The sequence below is a fragment of the Cygnus atratus genome, chromosome 14, assembly GCF_013377495.2.
Source record: "Cygnus atratus isolate AKBS03 ecotype Queensland, Australia chromosome 14, CAtr_DNAZoo_HiC_assembly, whole genome shotgun sequence".
NCBI classification, from domain to species: Eukaryota; Metazoa; Chordata; class Aves; order Anseriformes; family Anatidae; genus Cygnus; species Cygnus atratus.
The window spans coordinates 19,356,138-19,381,056 of record NC_066375.1 but is presented as its reverse complement, the minus strand read 5'-3'; the positions used below and the strand labels follow the sequence as shown (position 1 = coordinate 19,381,056).

The 24,919-nt window shown below is 38.5% G+C and overlaps 1 protein-coding gene across 21 annotated transcripts in view; it reads left to right on the top strand.

Moving 5' to 3' along the window:
• The window catches only part of FABP6 (fatty acid binding protein 6), a 40,835-nt gene extending 21,108 nt beyond the window's left edge, over positions 1-19,727 (top strand). For 4 of the 21 annotated variants that reach the window (XM_035563910.2, XM_050713557.1, XM_035563915.2 and 1 more), the window contains exons 3-6: positions 15,369-15,470; positions 16,347-16,522; positions 18,756-18,845; positions 19,600-19,727. In XM_035563910.2, coding sequence (XP_035419803.1) covers positions 15,369-15,470; positions 16,347-16,522; positions 18,756-18,845; positions 19,600-19,653 — 422 coding nt within the window. In that variant the 3' untranslated portion in view covers positions 19,654-19,727. Of the gene's footprint in view, positions 1-2,011; positions 2,114-5,082; positions 5,220-12,572; positions 12,592-13,664; positions 13,728-15,365; positions 15,471-16,346; positions 16,523-18,755; positions 18,846-19,599 lie in introns of those variants that run through there. The other 17 variants (XM_035563908.2, XM_050713556.1, XM_050713555.1 and 14 more) reach the window with 9 other exon arrangements.
• Positions 19,728-24,919: the final 5,192 nt, after the last annotated feature.

Below are 24,919 nucleotides of genomic sequence, written 5' to 3'. Positions count from 1 at the left end.
CGCAGTAAATCTGGAGACCTAATGGTGCACAAGCCCCTTTGAGGACAGCACTGACTTTTAAAATATTCATTTCTATGCGGATCAGGGATATCCCAGTCTGGCTGTAATCAGAGGAAGAAGGAAGGAGACAAATAATCACTGAACATGACTGTTTAGGGAGCAATTTCTGTCAAAAAAACAATCAGCAGCAGAGGTGGTTATGAGCTGGCCTTGCACCCCCAAGCACAAGTAAGAGTGATGTGGGCTTGTTTGATACTCATAATAGTATAATTGCTTCTTTCTATTCCTTCATCCTCTAGCCAGCTGCTTCTCCCCTACTATGCTGAAATGCCTGTTGTTTCTCTAACTGCTGAGTAACGTAGGGCTGGTGAAAGGTGCCAGACTGACAGCAGTGGGCTCTGCACTGCTTTGTTTAGATCCAGCCAGCAGGTAAAGCTCAAGCCCTGACAGTGCCCCTCGCTGCAGGACTGAGGTTCAACCCTGACCTGCAGGGACAAGTCACAAGGCAGAGGCTCCTGCAGGACAGCTCAGTTCTTGGTTATTTTTGTTTGTCAAAATGATGCCAGCTGTGGGAGTGAATTGCATGTTCTGGAAAAGCAGGATGGCTCTCTGTTTCCAGCCAGCGATCCAGACAGAGATCAGTTCAAAGCCTGAGTTATTCCAAATGGAATAGACCTTTGCGCTATGAAATCAGTTTGCAGCAAGTCTCCTGCCACTGGGAGTTCAACTGACTACCAAATTTATCTCACCCAGGCTTAATGAACAGTCATCAGGTAGTAATGATCCTACCAATCTTGATTTAAATAGCAGGGGTTGGATTCCGTATCCCTAGAGTAATTTTTTGTGCCATTCAAACCTCATCAAAGTGTCTCGGTGAAAATGATTTAGGTTAGCAGGTTGTACTGCATGTTGGCCAGCAGCTCAGGGAAGGTGCCTATCAGTTACTGGTGCTCAGTGGCAACATGGGAGCTCACAGTATCTTCTCGTCTGCCTCAGTCCTGGTTTTTTGCAGAGGGATGCCTAACTCTGGGCTTTTTCTTTTAATACTTCAGGATAGCGACAGCAGCAAGGGCGTGTCCATCAATGCCACCGCTAGCTAGCGTCTAAACCCTGTATTTCTTTGAGAGAGTTCTTTGTTCATTTTCACTGTGAAGAAAACAGAATATTATAAAAAATCATATCTGACCTTGTGTGAGAAAACAGAACAGGGGCCTCAGCAACTCCAGGGCTGGCTCAGCCAAGCGATGTCACATAAAAAATTAAAGAGAAAGAGGGCTTTATTTGTATCGTGTCTGTATGTAGGTCACAAGGACTTAAGAGAAGGCACCGACCAGACAAAAGCCTTCCAAAAAAAAAATACCATTATTGTAGGAGAAGGATTCTTTCTCAGTCAGACAACTGAAAATCAGTACTGAAAGAATTTCAGTGTTCGATGCTATCAGTTAGTTGGGTTTCCAGTTCCCAGAGGCTGAGCAGAGGAGGACCTGCACTGTTTGTGTCCTCAGCCTGCCCAGCTCCTGCTTGCAAGCTTACCCAGTACACAGCAGCGAGACGCTAGGAAGCTGATGCAAGCCATTTTTCTTCCTGACTTTCTGTGCTGTGATGACCCCACATAAATCAAATCTAGCTTGATCATCCTTCCTGAGGAATAAAGGGATGTGAGTCAGCTTCACCTACCTCTGACTGCAGCTCCCCATACCAGTCTGTGTTTCTGGTTTCCCTCAGTCCCTAATTACAGGATCTGGACAAAAACCTCTCCTGCTGCTCCCATGCTTGTGAGCATCACTCACGGTCAATAGCCGCTGTAGTGATTCTGTGCTGCTCTGCGAGAATGACTCCTTTCTGCAGGGATCTACGCAGTACATACATCTTTTCTGAGCAAACTACTTCTGAGCTCTGAGTAGCCTGAAGAGGGAAGGAAAGCAGATCTTCTGCCCAGCCCTGTGGTCAGCCTTTGTGCAAGTGCCAGAATACCGACATGGACCAGTAATCTAATAAGCATTTCTTTTAGGAGAGGAAGCTGGAAGCGGCGATGCAGCTGTGAAGAGTCAGGGCACAGAAGGTCTAAATGCCTCCGGCTGCAGAGCTCTTAGTGACACGTGGGTTACAAATGGTAATGCAGTGTGGGAAAAAATAAAGGGATAAGCTGGGCCTAAAAGTACAAATTGCTTGTAGAAAAGCTGTGTCAGAAGTGCAGGTTTTTGTTTTTGAAATCAGCAAGGAAAATAATTTTTCCTTGGCTTTAAAATCCACTTAGGTACCCAGATTCTGTATCACAGTTCATGCATGTTTGATTAGCAAAATTTAATTTTTTTTCTAAGACAGTATCTGGAGATAGCAATAACTTTAAGCCGGTGTTCAGCAGTGGAGGTATATCTTTATAGTGAATCATCTTTCCAAAAAAATTAGGACTTTTGAGACAAATACTGTCTCAAAGGACGATGTTCCTTCTCAGAAAAACTTATTTTTTATTTTAAATAGGAAAGGTCTTTTTGGTATTTTTTTATGACTTCATATACATGTATATATATTTTTTTTTTCAGTGAAAGTTTGTGTTGATTTTGCCATACCAAATCACTGTTATAAAGCCATTATGTAATTGCTATATTTTCTGGTAAACCAAGAGCTTTGATAAATATTGTATTGCAAGGCAGACCTTTGGCAGAAGCCCTTATGTGTTCAGTGGGTAAACGAGAGCAAAGATATAGTGACTTGATTACAGAATCTCATCAGGTGCTTCCAGAAAAAGAAAAAAGAGCTTTGTGTGCAGAAGACTTGCGATTTAACTTGGGCAGTGCAGCATCTTCAATCCATATATTTAATAATCTGTCTGAATCTTGGTTTTGTAAGTAGTGTAAAAATCCCAATATTGTGCAAGAAGAGTTTAAGTCTTGTAGTTCTTTGTCTCCTGTCTCTCAGGACACAAGCTGCAACTAACCTTGTAAGCCAGAGATTTTTGCACAGAAATCCATCTGTAGCATAGTTGAACGTTTATTCAGCTGAGGAGCAGAATTAAGGTGTTACCACTAGATGGCAGCATGGTTTATGACTCAGACTTCTCTACCTGATTGTCTGGGGCTGCTCTGAAAGGCCATGCCTTCCTTCTCTGGGGAAAAAAATCACAGAAATTCAGAGGCGGTGGATTTAGAACCACTTCGTCATGCTCACCAAGGGAGTCACCAGGATAATCCTGCGTTATTGGTACATGCAACTGGTTTGTAAACTTCGCCCAAATTTTGTCAGTTTCTGTCTGAGGTAGCAGAATATTGGCAAGCTGACACCTTCTCCAGTCACTGAACTAAGTGTCCAGATTTTTAAGCATCCTGAGAATAGTAGCTGATCTGTATTTGTTACCAAACTGAGCCATTCAAAAATGCATATTTAGGTTGAAAATGAAGTTTTAAAAAATAAACAGTTGTCTTTCTATGTTCCCTGATGTTTTCTCGTCATTTAGGAGGAAAATGGGTTTTGTTTATAAGCTGTTGTATGGTATTATGAGTCGAAGTTCAGATTTTCAACTCTTGTCCAGATTTTTTGCTTGATTCCAGAAGGAAACTTTAAGAGAAATATGTCTTCTTCCAGGATTTAATATAAAATCACAGTTGTTAACAACATGGTCTCATTTTCTCAGTATTACATCAGCATTGTTTGAGTAATACCAGCATACTTACTGCTGACCAAGAATAAATAAAACCAGGATAAAACCATTGGAAGAGGCACACCACAGGCTAGATGTAATATAAGCATCTAACAGAAAAAGCAGATGTAAAGAACTGCCTTCTTTGGAGATGGTGAAGAAGTGGCGTGAGATATGTTCTCTGCTACAAAAGCATATTTATTTCTTCTGTTAAACGTATCTAAACAAATATAAACAGTTTTAACTTTTTGTAAAATATTCAGTGCCATATTATGGTGTATCAGACACATCAAAGCAAAACTGAAGCCCAAAAAAGTACTTACAGGCAAAGAAAAATAGCTTTTTTTTTTTTTTTGTATTTCCAGAAGAGAGATGTATCCTTCTCTGCATCACTTTTTCAAAATTTTCTGTTCTTGCACAGTTAACTTGCATCAGTCTTTTCATTGTGGCACACTCTAAGCACTATGCTAGCATAAGAAAAATATATTCAAATATTGGTTTCCCTTGCCTGGCTTTGAGATTCTTTATTTTAAAACAAAATCCTTTTTTGCCTGGTTTATAGGGAAGTAAATAACTTATCACCAGATAGCTGTCTGTTCCGTCTAACTCATCTCTTCAGATGAGCCACAGGAATTGGGAATAGAGGAAAAGCTTGAGTGAAGGAGATGGGAGGGGACAAGTAAACACGGTTTTAAAATATAAGGAAGATGAACTGCAAAGCAGATATACCTTCCAAAAAAAAAATAAGAAAAATCTAATTTTCGTGTTCCCCTTAGCAGATTCAGAAACTGCAGCTGAAGGAGTAGCAGAATTTAACTGTGAATGGGGCTTATGTGCACCATTAAAGCAGCAGGCTTTACAAGTGCAATATGTGGAGGTTAATACATTTCAGGAAAATCAGTGGAGATACAGGGCAATGTGCTGGAGAATCCATTATATCTAAAAGATGGAGGGATGCCTAGTGTTTTAACAGACAGCAGAGAATCAGGATTTCTGGCTATTAATCCCATCTCATATGACCTGGGGCAAACTACATAATCTGTATTTAAAATACAGTACTATTGCTTTAATAATGAAGGGCTGGGGAACAGCAGTCTGGAAAGCAGGATGCTTAATAAAGTATGCTGTGTTTATCCCATGCATACTGAACTCTGAGTAACCCTTGCAGTATGGAAGTTCCTCTGGCAGGCCAAGTGGGGAATTTGGCCTTTCTTTAGTTCAGCTGCTTTGTGTATTTGCTTCAGTAACCATTAGTGATCCAGATACAGAAATGCTAAAGTTACAGAAGTAGAGATGCACAAAAATAAGGAAGCTGTGAAACTGCAAAATCATAAGGAAGAAAAAATAATCTTTTCCATGTCAGAAATATGAAAACATGTTGGTATTTTCCAAAGAAACAGCATGTTTCAAAGTCAAAAGATTTTTCTTTTCATTTATTTCCTCAGGCCTTGCTCAGGACTCATTGATAGCCTGCATTTTTCACCATGCATATCATGAAACAAACTCTGCTATGTATGAAAGAAAATGCTCTGGATGTCCCGAGCTAGAGGAAGAAGATGAAGGGAGTGGGACTATTATCAAGGTACAATTATTAAAATGGCACTTGTACATAAATCACTAATGGATTTGAAATCAGACATTTCACACCTTTTTAAAATGGATTTGTTTTAAAGCAAAGACAAAATAAATGTGTTTTTTTTTTCCAATATTAACTGTGATATTATATACATTTAAATACTTTTCAGAAATTGCTTTGCTTGTAAAAAATAATTCCAACAAAAAACCTTCCAGCTTTATATAAGCTTTTACAAACACGATTTGTAGAAGCGTGCGTGAAGTAATGCGGTTGAGCATCTACGCTTTGTTACAGGTATTTTCTAAGGCAGCAGCTTTAGCTGTGTGGTGTAAAACTAGGATGGCCAGGGATATGGCAGCAATTTACACTAGACAGCGCTGGTGTTATTTGAGACCCTTTCATGTCTCTCCAGATTGCTGTCACTCTCTCTCAACACATTGATCCTTTAAAATAGGGGAAAGACAAGGAAAAGACAGAAGCTCTTAATGTCTTTGTTCTTCCTTGAAACACTACTTAAAATTAATGAGTGTTTCTATAAATGATATGAAGTCAAAACAGATACAAATGGAAAAATCAAATGCACTTGTGCTTCAAAATACGGTCTTTTTTAAAACATCTCCTTACCAATGCAAATAAACATTTTGTATTAAGTAAATATGACATGAAGTGAAGCTAATAGAGACAAGGTTCTGCAAAATCCTGAGCATCTCCAGTTCTTGTCAGATTCTCAGTTCACACAAGGAAATACATTGTCTTGCAAGGCCAACTAGTAGTGTGCTTACATTAATTACATAACGTTTGTTGTTAAAAGTCCATCGTTTACTTCCTTATTAACCATAGCTGCGTGCTAGTAGCCGGTGGCTAATAAGCCAATAATGTGAGTGAAATTGAGAAAGGCCAAATCATCATAATTTTCATTTTTTAAGAATTTTCAGTTCTTAGTGTTCATTATATTATATTTCTAGATTTTGAAAGTCAGTCCTCTATACAGCAGCTAGCATTTAAAAACTGATTCATTGTTTTATGATGTCTGTGAAGAACCAGAGAAGCTCTTAGCAGATTTCCTGTGGAAAGAAGAAATTAAAACATGCTGTTACATAGTGTTTTTTATTGACTTCAGTAAACTTAAGAAATGCTGCACAGAGCTTGCCTTCAAGAAAACCTAAACCAACGTCATATAGACTAAATCGTCAGTTGCTTGGTTTCTTAGGTGGAGCATGCTTCCTACTGTAGGGAGCTGCAGAAGGGATGTGAGAGAAGGAATGACAGTAAAATAAGCAAATCGGTTCAGTGCCCATGAAAACGCAGAAGTTCTAGGACTGATTTCAGAAAGTTGTCCAGCTATCATGAGAAACCCGCTGCCAACAGAGTCCAGGCAGAACTCCAGTGTATACTCTAGAAGCAGGGTAAATTCATGAAACATCCGGGTCCTGGTTTCATCCCACATTTATCCCACTGCCTCCTAAGCCTCATTTGAGAAAACTTGTACAATCACATTAGAAGTTCATTAGGTAACTGTAAGTCCAGAGAGGGATTCCAGGGCATTACTGATGCCTCTGAAACACATTGTGACTAAGGAAGAAGTTATTTTTGGTGGTGTTGTATGGTGGTGACAGCCTATTTCAGAAACCTGCATCCAGTTACCCTCCTGCCAGCAGTTCCTGCTAATGTTAACTGCAGGTACAGCGCACCTTCATTTTACAGGGGGATACAGCCATTTTTTCCCCTTTTTGATGCTGACTGAGGATTGCTTAGAAGACCACAGCCATGTGACAAGTCTCCAAATTAGACTAGATTACCTTGAAGATAAATTCCAATTTGAAGTTACATTGTTCTGATGTGTCAGCAAGTATCATATAGATACTATCAAGTAATAAAATCTTTACAACGCATCATATGAACTATGTAGATAAAGGGGATATGACTATTATTTTTTGGTCAGAAAAGTCAGAAGGGGTAGTTACAATGATTCCTGTCTTTAGGGATGTCAGATACTAATTTATCAGAAGAATGCTTACAGGCTGTTAGGGACTTTCAATATAAGTATGTCAAACAAATATATAGAGGTAGTATCTTTTAACTCAGTTTGCTTTTACCAGAAGACTGCAGATAAGGTTGAATTCTAATCTTGTTTTAGCAATTTTTAAAAACTTCTCTGTATTAGACCAAAACTGTTGAGGTACAAAATGTCCCATAGTGGCTTTTAGTCCAAAGATGAAATTTCAAAGGAAGCTTAACAGGTTTGTGTGACCCAAATTGATGGGAGCCAGTCATTTTTCTACTGTGCACTTCCAAATTTTATGTCAAAAGTGGCATAACAAAAATCTTCAAGTCTTCTGTTGAAGTCTTTACTAAAACTTTAAAAAAAAAGATACCTTCCTGTTTCTGCTGTCAGTCCCCATTACCATTGTTTTGGATACAATTGATTAAATAAATGTAAGATAACTAATTAAAGGAAAGAATCCTGAAGAAAGAAAAGAACAATTAGATTCAAAAGAAGTCGCTAGTATCAGCCTTACTGTATGTTATGTAAGTTATGTTAGTATATCCATTAATGGCCTTTTATTAAAAGGTGGGTAGTGTACTAGCGAAACTTGTTGAGCTGGAAAACATTTGAGATCCTAGTAAAATTGGGGTAAGTGGAGTACTAGGATGATAAGAATAAGTCTGTCGCTTCAGAATTGTCTTAACAGAGTTTGGCGTGGCTTAGCCTGATTGCTTTAGTCTAACAAAAACAACAAAAAAGGTGCTCTCTAAAGAAATTTGGGATAAACTCAGAGAAAGAAGGGGCAGTTCTAGCACAAGTACAAACAGATTTAGAACAACAATTAATTAATTTAAACTATAAATTAAAAGAAAATTTTTACATACCAGGGAGTAAACTGCCTGCTAAAATAACAAAGACAAGCACTTCATAGAGTGCTATCAGTTCTAAAAATCTGAAATGGTAACAGAGATATCCGTCCCAGTTCTTTGTCTTTTTGAGTGCTTTTGAGTTTAGGAGTGCAGATTTAATTTGCTTAGGTGTTGGATTCTGAAAAGCCAATGTGTAATACAAAGTTCAGAGAATTTATACTGAGCCTTAAGCTTGCAGAAAAAATGTTCAGTTCAGCCAAACTAGACATGTACCACTAGCTCAGTTAGCATGGCCTTCATTTTTCTCCTAATAGGCATAATGAAGTGTAACTCAGATCACGATTGCAATGAACATTTTTCGGTGGCTATATCCACCTTGTGTGGATACTCCCCCAGCAGCTTGTTTCCTTCTCCATGCCAATACTTCCACTGTGCCACGACAGGTATTGGTGTGATCATCTGAGTAACTGGATCACAGCACTGATCCAGCCGAAAAATAGCTTTATATTTTGGGGTATTTTTAATTCAGATCAGGCCCTTGCTCTGGTTGCTGTGTTACTGCATAAACACTTGTGGCACCACAAAGCAAGAGGTGACTCTTGAACAATTTAAACAGTGCCTTCATATCCTCAGGCTGCTCTCAGTCACTGCATGGTTTGCAGACACCTCTAGGCCAATGAAAGGGTCAAATGTTGTTGATTGTGCTGGTGCCATTGGTCTTCCCCTCCTCTCGTACCTCCTGCTCTACTGGCAGGGTATGACCACCTACTGAGACAGTTCAGGGAACAAAATCAGCTGAAAACTGGTGAAACCACCTGAAAACTAATCAGCTCTTTTTTTCTTACTTTTTTTTTTTTTGGGGGGGGGGGGGGGGGTGAGTTTAGTTTTCTGTCTTTTTAGTTGTCCAAACTAGACCTCAGCAGGTCCTATTGAGATGACACTCAGAGATCAGGAACACCAGCCAGGGGCAGCAGAACCAACCACTTCTTGCAGAAGCTATGCCAGCTTGAACCAGTTAATTATCTTGCTCACTGGAGGTCTAAACAGACTAAAGGTTTTCCTGATAACAGTGCTTTGGCAGGAAATAATGCAAGTTTCCTTTATGGGAGTCCCTAAAATACTAGTTTTCTGAAGGATTTGAGCCTTCCTCCCCTGCAAATGTTCCCAGCTCTCAGCTTCTGGTAGGATCCTTTCTTTCTGTGTTTTTTTTTGTTAGGCAGATTCAACCCTTCAGAATGTCACATGTGAGGCAAGAGCAGCATCTGTACTGAGTCACCTGTAGAGGTCTTGTACAGCTGGCCAGGGCATTTCTGTGAAATGTCTGGAGTCTGTACAAGCATTAGCTTTTCAATAATTCAGCCACATCTTGTTGGTAATTACTTTTCTACTGCTTGTGAGTTTAGAATAATAGCACCTAGTACTATGCTAAATGGATACTTAATAAGGCAAAATTATAATACAACTCCCATGGAATTACACATTACATTAACACCAAATGAGTTCATTCTGAATTCATTATGAATGATTACTCTGAATACCAAAGGAATTAATAATCATTAGCCATTTCTGTGGAGAGTTGTTGAATAATCGCCAGATACAGCTGTATTAAGAATTTACAAGCTTTCCTGATCAGCATTCATTCTGAAAGGATCGTTAAGGGTAACTTTCTTTTCAGGGGAGAGCTCCTACTTTTATTCTGAATCGGTATTCCTTGTTCAACTGCATTCCAGTTTTAAAAGCACTTCAAAGACAGTCACTCAACCTTGTTCATTCACTAATGGAATTACTTTCCTTATCTCCACTTTGTCTTTAAAGTATCTCAGTTGGCTTTATACTACACGTCTGAAAGGTTAATAAACTTTAAAGCATGTTGGGAGACATTCAAGGGCAGGGTGACTCTGACATGACAAAAAGAATGCAAAGGCGTTATATTTATGACTGTGGCAAGTAAATTCTGAAAGTAGAGGTATCCTCGGCCTTTGATTTGGTTCCTGAAAGTTCCTTCTGTTCCTACCAGCATTTGAAGACTCAGCTGTTTTGCATATCAGAAGTAGCTGACTTGGGGGGCAGAGGGAATCAACTACTCCCTTTAGATGAATTTTTCCTTTGGGTATAAGCTTTAATGAGGGTTTTACTTCTCTGAAAACTTACTCGTGCTAAGTGTCTGCAACAGCCACACAGTTTCAACTCACATGATCCTAATAAATTTAAATGCATTGTTGAGCCTTTCTGAATAACTTCTCATTGTAACTAGTGGCTTGAGTCCTTCCCATAGTATAGGAGGCTTGCTATGTGCTGATGTTAGAGAGGTGCCTTAGAAAGCCATCAGTTAGATAAGCCTTACCGTGAGTGTTTTGTTGTGCTTTTTTCTTCTTTTTTTTTTATTCCACGAGACAAACTCACTATAAAAAGCCTGTGTGCCTTAAGTCTCACAGAGCAAGGTTATACCACTTCCTTGCAGTCTGTCTGCTGACAGTGGGGCTCCATATCAGCACGCAAACCCTTGTGTTTCTCTGTGCTGAATCCACTCAGTGGGGTTTGTAAATGCTAGTCTGCCACAAATAACATTTGCATATAAAGTTAGATTCATTAAATTGTTTGTGTTGAAGTTGTAGCTTCGCTGTAGGTGAAGCTGAAGAATTCAGACTGAATTCAGGGAAGCAAGCATTTGGCCTATGTTCTGTGATGTTTAATTAAATGTATATGAAGCAACCCTGTGTATTATTGATCGCCCAGATAGCAATAAAATGTACTTAAGCAAAGGCTAATAATATATGGTATTTCAGTGTTGCCATAATCCAATGCTTAGGAAATCATTATCATTTAGAAATATGTCCCAAAATGAAACATGAAGATAATTGCTTGTATAAATACTGATACACTTAACATGACTCTTACTGAGCTGATTGTCTGGCTCAGGCGGGAGATTTTTCGTTTCAAACAGTCAGAGAACAAGGAGATTGGAGACTAGTCTTGGAGCTTCAGCTGTGGCACTGGGCTAGGTACAAACCCTGGCATGCTTTAACTGAAGCCAGGGGTTTTTATGGGGGGGGTAGGGACTTGCTGTAGGACATGCTGATTGGCATACAGGCCTCGGCCACCAGATATTTGGCCACCAGGTGGCACAGTCCCCTATAGAATAATGGTACTTTCTTTGACCTACGTAAAGGGCAGCTGCATTTTCCTCCTGAAAATGATTGATAGTGCCAGGTACCCTGAAGTTAATAACCTTTCTGAAAGCTGTTTTTAACTTTTACACCTGGAGTTTTTTATTCTTTTGTCTTTCTCCATTACAGCTCTTACCTCATGCCTTCTTTTTACACCCTTGTATGTGTAAAGGGAACTGCCTCTCATTTTTCCACTGGTCTCAGTTATAGCTGTTAATTCAGTTGGATTTCAACTCAGTTCTGTTAAGTAGAAACATGACATAAACAAGGATGTTTGCAGCAGTGTGCAGCTACCCACATTGCTGTAGATGGAATGGATTATATATGTAATGATATATATGTGTATTTTGAAAAAAAATGTGGATAATTTTGGTTTAATTTATTGTGTTTTTGTTTGTTTGTTTGTTTATTTTTTAACTGAGTAATTCTGCACCATTTAGCTAAGTGCCTAGCCCACCAAGGTTGAAGCACTGCTGTAGAGGTATGCAAAAGCAACATTACAGGCTTACAGGTCTGAAGAGGCAGGAAAATCATGAGTATTGTAAATACAAAGTGTAAGGTCATTAAATGAGAATGCAGTTTTTAGCTGAAACTGAGAGGAACTTGGATGACTAACCTTAACAATTGTGCAAGTAACCATCACCACAGTAAAGTCAGAGGGTCTCCATCCCTTTATTCTTGGAATAAATATTGTCCTGACTCAATATTTGCAAGACTATTTAATGAAATTCTTCATTCTCCAATGCACTCCTGAATTTCATTACATTTTATAACAAAAAGGCAGGAACTAAAGCAGAGATTTATTCCAGAATGAGTGAGCAGAAAATGGATGCAAATACAAAATGCACATTAGAAATTCCTCTGCACAGACGGGTACAGACGGTATGTTTGCTCACAACTTGTTCTAAACTGATTCGGGTCCCAAGCAGACAGGCAGAGTAAGCACGGTTATTGACACTGTGCAGTCTTACCTTTATTTTTTATATGGATGTTTTTAATACATTCTGCAACCCTCACGTACAGCGTAGCATTACAACTCCTTGGAGGTGAATAAACTCCTCCTTAGTGTAGCAAGAATGACCAACCCAGCCAAGTAACTATTCACCTGTAATTTACTGTACTACATGCCAGCGCTGTGCCCACCACATTCCCACTGCAGACAAGCTCTAAGTGTTGTATAGCTGTGTATATGTCAGCATTTTTATATCACATCACAAGATAATTATCAATATAATTTGATCTTTATAAAGAAAGGGAACATAAAAGCCCAAGTACTGTTCATATAATCTGATTATCTTTTTCCTGTTTCAGAGAGCTGTGCCGTTTTCTTTATCCAGTTTGATCTATCTTCCAAGGTCTGTGTGGTGTTACTGTGCCAATGGCGCAGTAAGGCCCCTAATAAGTTCTGTGTAAACAGACGAGTTTATGGCTTGAGTTCATTTACCTTCTTCACGGGGTTATGCATGTCTCTCTGAAACGTTGAGAGCCTAGTGCAAGACAGAGGCCTTCGATACTGAGCTAACCTGAGGATGGTCGCACTGGTTGCCCACCCCCCAAAAGCACAGCGGTGGCGGGACCCTGGTTACCTTTCGGTACATGGAGCATACAGAGCCACGTGAAGGAGGCAAGTCTCTTACCTGAAGACTTGCACAGCCAGTTGTGCTGAGCAGCAATAAAGATTCTCACAGCCCATCAGTGGAGCAACTGCAGAACTCCCTGGGTGACTGAAAGTACTTGGCTCTTCAGAGCTCTCACCCTTTGCTTCTAAGGCCTTGTTTATTATAAGAATGTTTAAATTAATGTGCCATGCTTTGGATGCAGGATTTATGCATGGACCTAGGATTTCTTACTGACTACATCATCCTTTCACTATACTGTAAGCACTGATAGGTCACTTTTTTTTCTGTTTTCAGCTTGCCCATGTATGGAATGGGGTTGATGATACCTTCCTGTAAATTGAGTTTTCGAATTTATGTGAGTGAAGTTACTAGGGTTTTTTGCCTCTGTAACGGCACAGAGTTTTGCACTGTTGTAGCTTAACTGGTAACTACTTAGCTTTACCCCGGCAATAAGAACAGAGGTCTCTGTGCATGTGCAGCCACTTCGTTGTGTTCCATGCTAATGCTATTTTACTTTATGGAGACGAGGCCTAAGGACCTGGGTCTAGTTGATAAAGGAAGTTTCCCTTTCAGTTATCTGCTCCTGTACAAGTTTCAGACTAAGCTGAAACAGTTCTAATAAAAAAAAGAAAAAAAAAAGAAAAAAAGGAAAACAAAAGTGTCAAATATGGTGGCAGAAGGGTCAGAATCATTTTACAGGCACTTTAAAATCAGGCGCAAAGGTAATACTGACTGCAAAGCAAGTTTCTCTGTTCCTTCCCTGAATCTTATGAATTTGTAACTGATAAAAGCCAACTATTAAAACACAGGGGCGTGAGAGAAAAGTACTTGAATGCTGATCACGGAACAGGGAGAATGTTCGCAGAAGAAAGGTATGTGGCTTTCTGCTATTTCAAGTAAGGAGACATCCTTTTAATAGCAAGCAGACAGCAGATGGTATGGCTTTTGTGGCGTCACGAACTCTAGCACAATACAGTCAGCCGCTGCACAGCATGGGACAATTTAAAGCTGAGTAAATACGGGGGGAGTGAAGGGTTAGGGGTGGGAAGGCAGTAATTCCTAGGACATTTGTTCCATTTTTATTTTACAAATTGACCATGATTTTTTATGCTTCCCTTTTGTTCACTTTCTGCATCTGCATCTCTGCTAGAAAACTGCTTTCCTGCCATGAGCGCGTACCAAAAGCAGTAGTTTTAACAGGACTGCTGTCAACCTCAGAAACACATCTCCATGATAAAGTTTTAGATCTTTTTACAAAGATGTAAGATTTTGAAATTGCTTTCTGTCAGACCTTAGAAGAGGAAGTAGGTGGAAAAAAACCAAACAATGTAAATTTCCAAGTAATAAACATGAGGCAAGATCCTTTCCAGTCCATAGGTATGATCTCTTACAAAACTGACTCAAGATATTCTGAAGCTTTTTGTGGTCAGAAAATTCTTTTCTATTAGAAGTCGTCTTCTCGCCTGATTCAGACTCTTAACCCACCAGTCAGTTTGTTGTTCTGGAATCCCTCTTATTTTGCCCCTGTAAGGAAAAGTTTCAAAACTGTAAAGATTTTTCTAAGACAGGTAACGTTTTCTTACTCAAACCTCAGATACTCTGTGTATTCCAATGTTATGACACTGTTAGCACATAAATCCTAGGAAAGTTTTTGTTCAGATTAAAAGCTGTTGGTCTATATCATCAGCCAGTGGAGCAATGCCAACACACTGTAGCTGGGAATTTCTTACCCTGCTCTTGTATGTGTTCTAAATTACCCCATGGACTCTCACTTTTAGCATATTACACAAATGAGAGTACTGATTCTACTTTTCCCAAAAACGTATATACTTCTGAAATGTTTGTACTTTGTGCAAAGATTCGCTAAGCAATTTGAAGCACGATTTGTCTCCTGATATTAAATAAGATATGGGAACATGGTGCCACGAGTGTTTCTAACGTACTTTACATCCAAGTACTGTAAAATATTTCACAATTCTCGTCTTCATATGGGGATAAGGAAGGATGTGCAGGTGCAGTAATTTACCCAGAACCTTGGCATTGCCCAGGTCCCAGCAGAATTACTTAGGAATCTGGGCAGCCTGTTTCCTATTTTCACATATTAACTAATATAGGATATGCTTCCAAATACAGCGAGGTTGTGATCGAAGGACGCTGCTTTGAAGATGTTTTCTCCCTGTTTCATCATAAAATATTTTACCATTATTCCATCATCTCTGCAAAATCAGTGGGATCTTTAAGGGAAATATATATCACTTTCTTCAAATATGCAAAAAAGAAAACCCAGCTTTTGCCCTTGATATCTGCTGATCTTCAGATTACTGTCAAGGATCTTTAATTGAATTATGGCCCTTTTCAGATAGGTCAATGGCATCCATGTTAGTGACTCACATAGATCATAAAAGTATATTTCCTAGGGGTGTGAGTACAGGTGGGCTGAACAGCTTGGGCTGGCTTATAAAAATGAGGGCCTCAGGCCGTCTGCACTTACCAATTCTTCTTTGTTTCAGCAGCTATCCTGCACTACCAGCCACATCACCAGGGCAACATGGCATTCGCAGGCAAATACGAATTTGAAAGCGATGAGAACTATGATGACTTTGTGAAGGCAATTGGTAAGTATGTCTCAGCGTGTAAGTCTTGAAGGTTATAAATTAGTTAGAAATACTTTTTTAAAAGGGGCTTTTTATTGAAATGTCAAGAGATCAACAGGAAATACCAGTCTTGGTAGGAGTGCTCAGCACTTCAGCAAGAGGATTCAGTTTTCATTCTTATAAGAAGCACTATTAGCCACAGGAAATAGTCCCCTTGTACAGAAGCAGGTATTCCTATTCTGTGGCAGCAGAATGAAGGGCAGAGATGTTTGCAGTATAATAATCATGAAGATCACTTTTTCTGTTCTGAGTATTCATTGGTGGAAGTAAAGTTTTAAGTATGAAAGTACTTGTCAAAATTTTTTACAGTAACAGGTTTCTGTGAACCCTTTCAGAAGACTGCGTAAGCCCATTTCAGAGATTACGCCTGTAAAATCTCTTAGGAACCCTATGATCTGTGTGCAAAAGTTCAATGCTTGTGTTCATTTATTTACAAAGCAATAGTAAATAGGAATGCCCAGTTGTATAGCAGAGGCAGAAGTTCATAGACATGAAATTCCATGTATCTGCACATGTAGCCTAAGTAGAAAGAAAGATGTGAACATTTATATATTGCAGCTATATGTTTACTGTGTATCCTTTCTAAGGGAAAAGAAAGACAGACTAAAACCTATTTTAGCAAATGCATTGATGTCCCTGCATCTTCCTTTATATAAATAATTTAAACTCAGCTTTGATACTGCTGTAAAACAAACAGCAACAACAAAAAAAATAAAAAACACAAATCAGATGTTCAAACATCAATGTCTGACAACAAACACACCATTAGCATGCTTCAATTCCAATACAGATAGTAGGATATTTGATTTGATAAACTGTATTTTTCTATTTCTTAAGGTCTCCCCAGTGAGAAGGTTGAGATGGGAAGGAATTGCAAAATAGTCACTGAGGTGGTGCAGAATGGAAATGACTTCACCTGGACACAGCATTTCCCAGGAGGTCGCACCACGACTAACACATTCACTATTGGCAAGGAAGCAGACATGGAGACAATGGGTGGTAAAAAGTTCAAGGTAAATTAATTTTTCTCTTGAGTTCTATGCTGTCCCAGTTGTTTTTTGTTTTGTTTTTTTAATGTAGAGTGAAAATCAAATCTGTCTCAAGGATGCATATTTTTTCCCAATTTCTTGATGACCCTAGCAAAATATCTAAAGCTGATTTTAATGAGCACTAGAGCTTCAACACTGTATTTACTAGTAAAGAACAAGGGCAGAGTGATGAGCATCCTACTGGTGTTGTAGCTGAAGCAGTCATAATGTTAATTAAAACTCTGACAAGCTGGTTGACAGCTGTCTGCATTGTCCAGCACCATGCAGCAACTGGAGCACACTCTATGAGGAGCTCTGTGATCCTTAGCTCTGCCTGTGCCTGACAGCAGTGCTTGCCTTTTAAAGTCACCTGTGCTGAGCCTTAAACAAAGGACTGCATAAAGTGAAGGGAAAAAAAAACTGTCTGTATTCTCCGTACTATTGGAACTATAGAGCAACTTGCAACTTGAACAGTCTTTAGTGATAAGGGAGACTGTGCAACCTTGAGCTGATCCTATCATGGACAAAATCTTGATACAGAACCTGCTGTGAAACAGTTGCTTTATTGCCTTATTCACTTCTCTTCCATTAGAAGGGATAGTTTGGGATAACTAAACTCAGCGTTTGTGAGGTGTCCAGAACCATACAACAGATTACTGGATAAATGCTTTGTATTGAAGAGACAGGAAAACCAGCAATTTTTTCAAGGAGCTGTGACAAAATGAGAACAGTAATAGTATTGTATGATTTCCAGAATGCTATTTCAGTCATACCTTTCTGATTCTGAGAGAAAAAAAAAAAAGAATGTCATTGCCTTTGCAAAATCTTTATGAAGCCTAGTGTATGGAAGAAAACATAATTCTATTTGGTCAATTTATTGCAAACTTCACAATTTTGAAATATTATAAATTCTATCTTCTTCTTGAGCACTTCGGCAGTCCAAATCCTATTAAGTAGCCAAAGATGAGTGCAGGGTAAATGACTCAGCAGAGAAACCACTGCCTTTCAGCACAGAGTCACTAACCAATATATAAATTAGTAAGGCTTTCCTTGTATGTGGTAAAACATTTTTTTTTAAAGTCCCCTCTTCTCTTCACTTTACACATTACTTTTTTGCTTTCTAAATATGACTGGCTGATCTGTCTTTATTACTAAAAGCACAGGCAAGGCTGACTAGTTACGGAGGCAAGACTAATTTTCTGATGGAACTGCATAGCTAGTTCTGCACAGCTAGTTTTGATAGTCAGCTGAAATGTTGTAGCATTTGTAATCTTCATATTAGCATCCTGGCATGCTCCTCCCATACAGAAGTAACTCTTAGAATAGAGTAGTTCACTTGGAAGGGACCTTCAAAGATTATCAAGTGCAGCTGCCTGAGCGCTTCAGGGCTAACCAAAAGTTAAAGCATATTATCAAGGGCATTGTCTAAATGCATCTTGATCACGACAGGCATGGGGCATCAACCACCTTGCTAGGAAGCTTGTTTCAGTGTTTGACCACCCTCATGGTAAATAATTTTTTCCTAATGTCCAGTCCAAACCTACCCTGTCACAACTTTTGTGCCATTCCCTTGTGTTCTGCCATCAGTTACCAGGGAGAAGAGACCAGCACATCCTTCTCCATTTCCCTTCCTCAGGAACTTGCAGAAAGTACAGCAACTGACACGTTATAGTATAAAGGTGTGACTGCAGACTGTACAGTCATCTTCATCTATACTTAAATGATAGAGGTGAACTCTAGTGTAGTTAAAGGCATGAAACTCAGGATCCAGGGTGAAGATTAATATCACTAGCCCACAGTGACTTTTGTGCTGCTTGCAGGCAGGTTATCAGTATATGAGAACACTCCTTTAAAAATAACTCATACAATTTCACTTTTTACAGACAAAACAGAAGAACCACATAAAACGTTGAGGACTGAGAACACAGTCTGCAGCAAGACCATCTTTAGAGCTATGAGTGAACATTATTTATGATTTATTGTGTAAATATGGAACTTGGATGTATCGTTACTTGAATATTTTTCTATTTAATCAATTGTGGATGCTTATATTTAGGAACTAAAGCACAAGGTCTTTATCATGAAGCTGTTTATATAATAGACAAGTTTTACTTTTATTATAGGAAAAACTTTAACCATCAGGTGCACAGATGCTTACAGTGTCTGATAAAATAAATGCCAATAGGCCCAGAGAATATTAAACCTCTCTCTATTACAGGCAACTGTTAAAATGGAAGGGGGAAAAGTAGTAGCTGATTTTCCCAACTATCATCACACTGCAGAGATTGCTGGAGGAAAACTAGTGGAGGTGAGTTCTCAACTTTTTTTTTTTTTTTTTTTAATAATCTGGATAAGATCTACAGGATTAAAATTTTGAGTTTAGAAAAAAAAACAGAAGAAATACAGCAAAGCTGTTAATTAACTTTCCCTTTCAGTCTAGATCATCTAAAGTTTTACGCAGGTTTAATTGAAAATTAGATGGACAAAAATTACATATTTTTAATAAACTTGTAATGTGTTTTGTATCCTAGACACTGTTTTCTAGCTGTAAAAGATTGGAGTGTTGAACCTGAGCTATTCCTGAGTTACTTTGTCTTTGACCATATTCACTTAATAAAACTTGTAAAAGATAAATTTTTTGAGAATCAGAAATCATAATGCTTGATAACTCTTCCAGAATTGTGACTTGTATTTGTGTCAACTACATATGCCTGAGTATGTTTTCAATAGATGCTACCCACAAGTAAATTACTGTCTGAGTCAGGAAAGGAATCTCACCATCCTTGAAAGAGATACTGTCAATCATTTACTGCTTTTGGAGAATAATCATCTGTCTTAAAACCCGATACTAACTTGGAGTTGGTGATTGCTAAGTCTAGCAACACAATGTCTTTCAGAGTAGACTAAACCATTCAGCTTATTTTTCAGATATGTTCTACTAAAGGGTACATGTGCTTCAGTAAAGGGTGGGTTCTAGGAGCCAGCTAACAGGCTTTTCATTTGTGACACTGAAGCTTTAACTGCTCTGTTCAACCAAATTTTTGGTTTGTTCTTTATTCCAGCTCTCTACTGCTTCTGGTGTAACCTACAAGAGAACCAGCAAAAAGATTGCTTAAGGCATTAAAGCACATTTTCCAGTGTACTGAAAAATATGCAACAATACAATTAAATAAAATACACTTCTGGTCTATTTCGCTCTCTCTTTTCTTTACAAAGATGAAGGATTGTTTTTCAGAGTAACATTATTCCCAGTAACATTATCCCATAATTCCTGAAGATCTGAGAAATATTCCTCATAAAAAGCACAAAACACAACAACAAGGACTTAGTGATGCTGCTCCAGTATAAATATTTCAGGATATAATACATACTTGGCATATTCAAATGTTGTCTATCACATACTTAATAGAAGCTCTATTCTGCTGTCTAGAAAACAGGACAGTATTTTGCCCAAGGCTTACATCATATTGTTGGTTGGAAGGCAGAAATATGGGAGATTTAAAAAAAAAACTTATTGAAAGATGTGCTTTCATATTGTTCTCGGAGTTACTTCATTCTCATCAGTATCTCTTCTTTATCCACACTCTTGGAGGACGTTTAAGGCTTTCCAGACAGATTGTTGTGGGAAACTGTGGAGTCTTTCTTCTTCAATGCAATGCTGCTTATTTACAAAGAACACGTGACAACCCATTTTCTTGACCGCAATAAAAATTAGATATAACAGGTTTTGGATTCACCATTCCAAATCACTTCTGGCCAACACCTTGTCCACAAAGATTTCTTTTTTTAGACTCCCACTATAAAGTCCTTTTTTGAGCTGTCTTGCCTTCTGGATCTATCTAGCTGCTTGTCTTCACCATTTGCTAATTAATAACTAGCCAGGGCTTGTAACTTGTGTACACAAGTTCATATTCTAATTTCTGTCTTGTACAAGACTGATGACCCCAATCACCTCAGCACCTTGCATTAAAAAAGGCTCTTAGCTGCTTTTATTTTTGTCCCCTCGATAGAGACAACTAGGCTTTCCAGGCTCCATCAATTTACCCCAAATAGGCTGCACAGAGCTTAGGCATTGCTCAACATATTACTTATTCTGTATCCAAAGAAAAGGATAATGCTGAACTCTTGATCACAGAATCACATTAGAAAAACACAAGTATTAAACCTGCTCAGTCTTAAAACATTCTTTTGGTACATGCAGCAAACAGATCTACTGCTTTACCTTAAAACAAACAAACAAACCAGAAACAACAACAAAAACAGCCTCTTCGGTCATATTGTTGAACCACATAAGGGAGACCAATCATTTCTCCTTTCAACAAGAGGCATTCCTTTGGCTTTTACTTTCCCTACCCTGTAGCCTTGATGTGGTGGAAAGCAACAGAAAGCAAAGTGTTGAAATGAATCACAATACCCAGGGCTGCAAAGCTGTCCCTTGTTGGGCCAACAGAGCCATTGTGCCAGCTGCACAAACTTTTGTTTAATCGCACAGCTGTCTGAAAACTTAACAATGCTGTAGATCCCATTGGAAAGTCCTTTGACAGACCATGAATAGTAATTTCAGTTTTTATGCTTCACTGTCAGCTAATTTTGATTTTAAAGGGAACTAGAAGAGTCATCAGAACCACACAAAAAATTTGCTGAGTGGAGCAACCGATTAAAGAGATGAGAAATGTCTCAATGGAAAGCTGGACTTGAGTGCCAGATTCTCTTGTACTCCCTGGGAAATCAGTATCATTTCATCAGAGAAAAATTAATCTCAATGAATATAAATACAGTTTTTTTTGCTCAGTACTTACAGATTTGCAGGTTCCTGTGAAGGTTGGTGCAGGGGGTGAAGAGGCAAAATAATTACTTTGATAACTTGTTTATTAATCCAAAGAATTTCAGTTATTAGAAAGTTTTGTCCAAGGAAGCAGTACTTCATTCTGGCCCATACCATATTCTAGTGTGATAAAGAACAACATCAGCAGGGATTTTAAAGAGAAGAAAAGTTAAGTTTTATCTCTATAAAAAATTAACAGGTCCCAGATAGTGGAACTGAGAAGTAGCTGACTATTCTGTCAGCTAAGAGTTAATTCTCACTGTATTATGCATAGCTTTCCTTACCCATTACCCTTACAGAATTGGCAATTATGAAGACATTAAGATGTCATTAAAAATGTCAACAGAAATATTTCTGCAGACAATGGTTCAAAGTCTATGCAGTATATGAAGGCTACCTCTAAGAAACAAGAAGTACAATAGGCATTATGTTTTTGTTTCCCCTGAATAGGGACGTTTTTTGCTGAATGTCTGTGTTGAAGGAGTTCAGACACTAGCAGCAATCAGAAGAGCAACAAGGAGCATTTCCAAAACTTCAACTTTGAAAACTATTGACTACCATTATGCAGATTTAGGGTAAGCTTGATGCAACTTTGATATTTCTTTGAGACAATAACGTTGTTGTCATTTTATATGAGGAAGCTGAAACAATGCGAACTCAGTTGCATGATGTCATATTGAGAAGTAAAAAGGAATCTCTTCAGGCTAATTCCTCATTTCAGTTCAACTCAGCTAGTACATTCCTCTTCAAATAATAACAGGATCTCAGAGCATCTGAATTTAGTATGTGCCACAGAAAAACCTGTAGAGGTTTTTGGGCATTATAGGAAACTAAAGCTCATACTAGAGCTAAGGGATGGTAGTGTTTTGTCTGAACAATTCACACCCATAAGAATCTGCTCTGAAGGCGCCAATGCTGGTACCTGGTCATTACCTGCTTTGAAAACAGAATGAAAGCAGACAACATTAACTTCAGTTCTAGAAGTGACTACACTTGGTGCTGCCCCACTGTCACATTTTGGTTTTGCATTCTGCACATGATCAGGTAACTCCCTATTAGACACCAAGGGTCTTGAGAGGAAGGGTGTAATTTTATCTAGGTTCTCTGTAGAGCACAGAGAGATGTTTTCTCAGGGGGAAGAAAGCATTGCTGCCTTTTCAACAGGACATTCTTTAAACCTGTTTTGAAATGGCAGCGCAGAAAGCAAAATAAACATGCCTTAGAAAAGAAAAAAATTGTCACTAAGAATCTCTCTGCTTGGAACACACTTGCTAGCATCTCGACTTCTCAAAAAAATAACATGATGCTAAATTATATTAAGCAACATCTGGCCACTTTACCAAGTAGTCAGTTATACTGTTCAGAGAGCATTATATCACCTTTAAATTGTTCGCTACAGTCTGTAAAACTTGCCATTGCTTTGACAGTTCTGCAAACACAAAATTGTGGCTTTCTTCTTTTTTCTTACAAAAATGGAAATTGTATATTTCATTCCTCATTTAAAACAGCAGAATAGCAGCAAGCTGCAGCTGTAAGATTTAAGTATGTTCATTTTAACCCTTGATGCCTGAATAAATATTAGCAGACTTTTTTCCCCACCTGCATCATTGCAGAGGCCCTTGTCAGGACTCACGAATACATGATGAAAGATGTCATCTTTCTCATTTGCTTGGTTACATCTGCATCCTCCTCCCATGTAGGGAGGAGGTTACTAGTGCCATATCCCATTCTGGCAATTTAAGCTTAGCACTTTCTATTCCCCAGCCATGTTTCTCTGTAAAGTAACTTGCAAAAGCAAAGTCTGCCTGCAAAGTTCGAGTTAATCAGATTGTAAAAATTCTGATCTATGACTATGACTACACAGCAACTGACAGCATCAAACAGCATAGTCACAGGGTGGGAATTTTTGTATCAATTTGTTTGAAAATGAATTCAGCTTTGCATGCACCTCTGCAGCTCTCTGCAAAAATAGTCATTGCAAAAAAGGCTTTAGAAAAGTGTCTTTAGGTTGTCTGAACTGTTCTACATTCTCTCCTAGTTTTCACAAAAGAAAACAAAAGTGACAGTCAGTTAAAAGAAAAATGTTATCTGGAAACTGAGTGAGTGGAACTCCCACCCACATTTAAAGCATTCTGGAGAGAACAGTCAATACGAACAGTATGAGGCCAACTCTAAATTCTGAAATATTTCCCATCTCTTTCAGTCTGCTGTTGGACTTAATCTGCTTCAACTCCAACCACAATACAAAGGCACTAACACAAACTGGGGAAGTCAGTGGACAATTCACATTTAAAATAGAGTCACCAGAAGAAAGACTGAATTTACAACCGTGTTCTATATGGCTTTACAGTTTTCTTAGGTAAGATTGCACCTGGCCCCAAGAACTGATTATTCCAGCTCATATATCCTACCTTGTCTGTTTCTTCAGCCATCTCCTCAGCCCACTTGGTACTTCCTTACATACACTAACACTTCAGACTTGGAATAACACCTCACTTTCTGTGCAGAGACCAAGTTCTTGATCTATCCAATCCTTCCAACTTATTGTTTGACAAGGCCCTTCCACCACGTTTGTCCTACCACTGTTCTGTAAAACATTATGAGAGTTCAGAGCAATTATTTTTAAGGTATAGACGTGTATTCTTTGTTAGCTCTTAAAAGCTCAAGAGAAAACACTAAAAAAATGGAGGGCATTTCAGGTATATGCATGTTTATTGGAAGCTTTCACTGAAAACTTTGCAAGTATTTTCACAATTAGGCATGATGGCAGTCCAAAATATAACAGCACACATGACCTGAATTAGAAAGGTGGTAAAGCAAAGAAAACACATACAACAGTACTGCCACATATATGTTGTTCGTTAATGACAAATTGTAACAAAAAATGCATTACAGTCTTCTAAAAATAAAGTTTAATATAAATACAAATCCAACAGAATGGAAGATGAACCAAGTTCTCGAAGCTTCTAGAGCCATTTCTGAAGAGTACTGCTTCTCCATTTACGGTTGTTTTTTTAAAAAAAAAATATGTAACGATAATAAAATTCCTCTAGCCTGCTGAATGCAGGAAGTTATTAACTCGATACCAAACACTGCATTCTCAGAAGACAGTTAAACACACATTAGCATGTGGGCTAATCTTTTCCCCTCCACCCTAAAACACCCTTTAAAAACAATTCTCTAAAAATATAATTTAAAACAGCACTGACACATGACTTTGAAAAATTGTTCCAAGTCAGTAAAAGCATATTGCACATTACCTGTACTGCTGTCCTGAGAGCCTTAAGAAAAACAGACAAACCAGCAGTACTGCCTTCAAAGAAATACACAACAGTGGTTCCACATCAAAACTAAAGTTTCACATTTGCAGAAGTCTCTTTCTTGTAAATATCTACATTACAGTTAAAGAAAAAAAAAAAAGCCTACACAATCTTTGAGACGACATCTCTGGTCCCAACTGAAAAGGAAACCTTTGGATATTTGAGAGTAGATGTGTCTCATTGTAAAGAAACATGATCTGTAATTTACCAGCTACATTTTCAAGAGAATGCCAAATG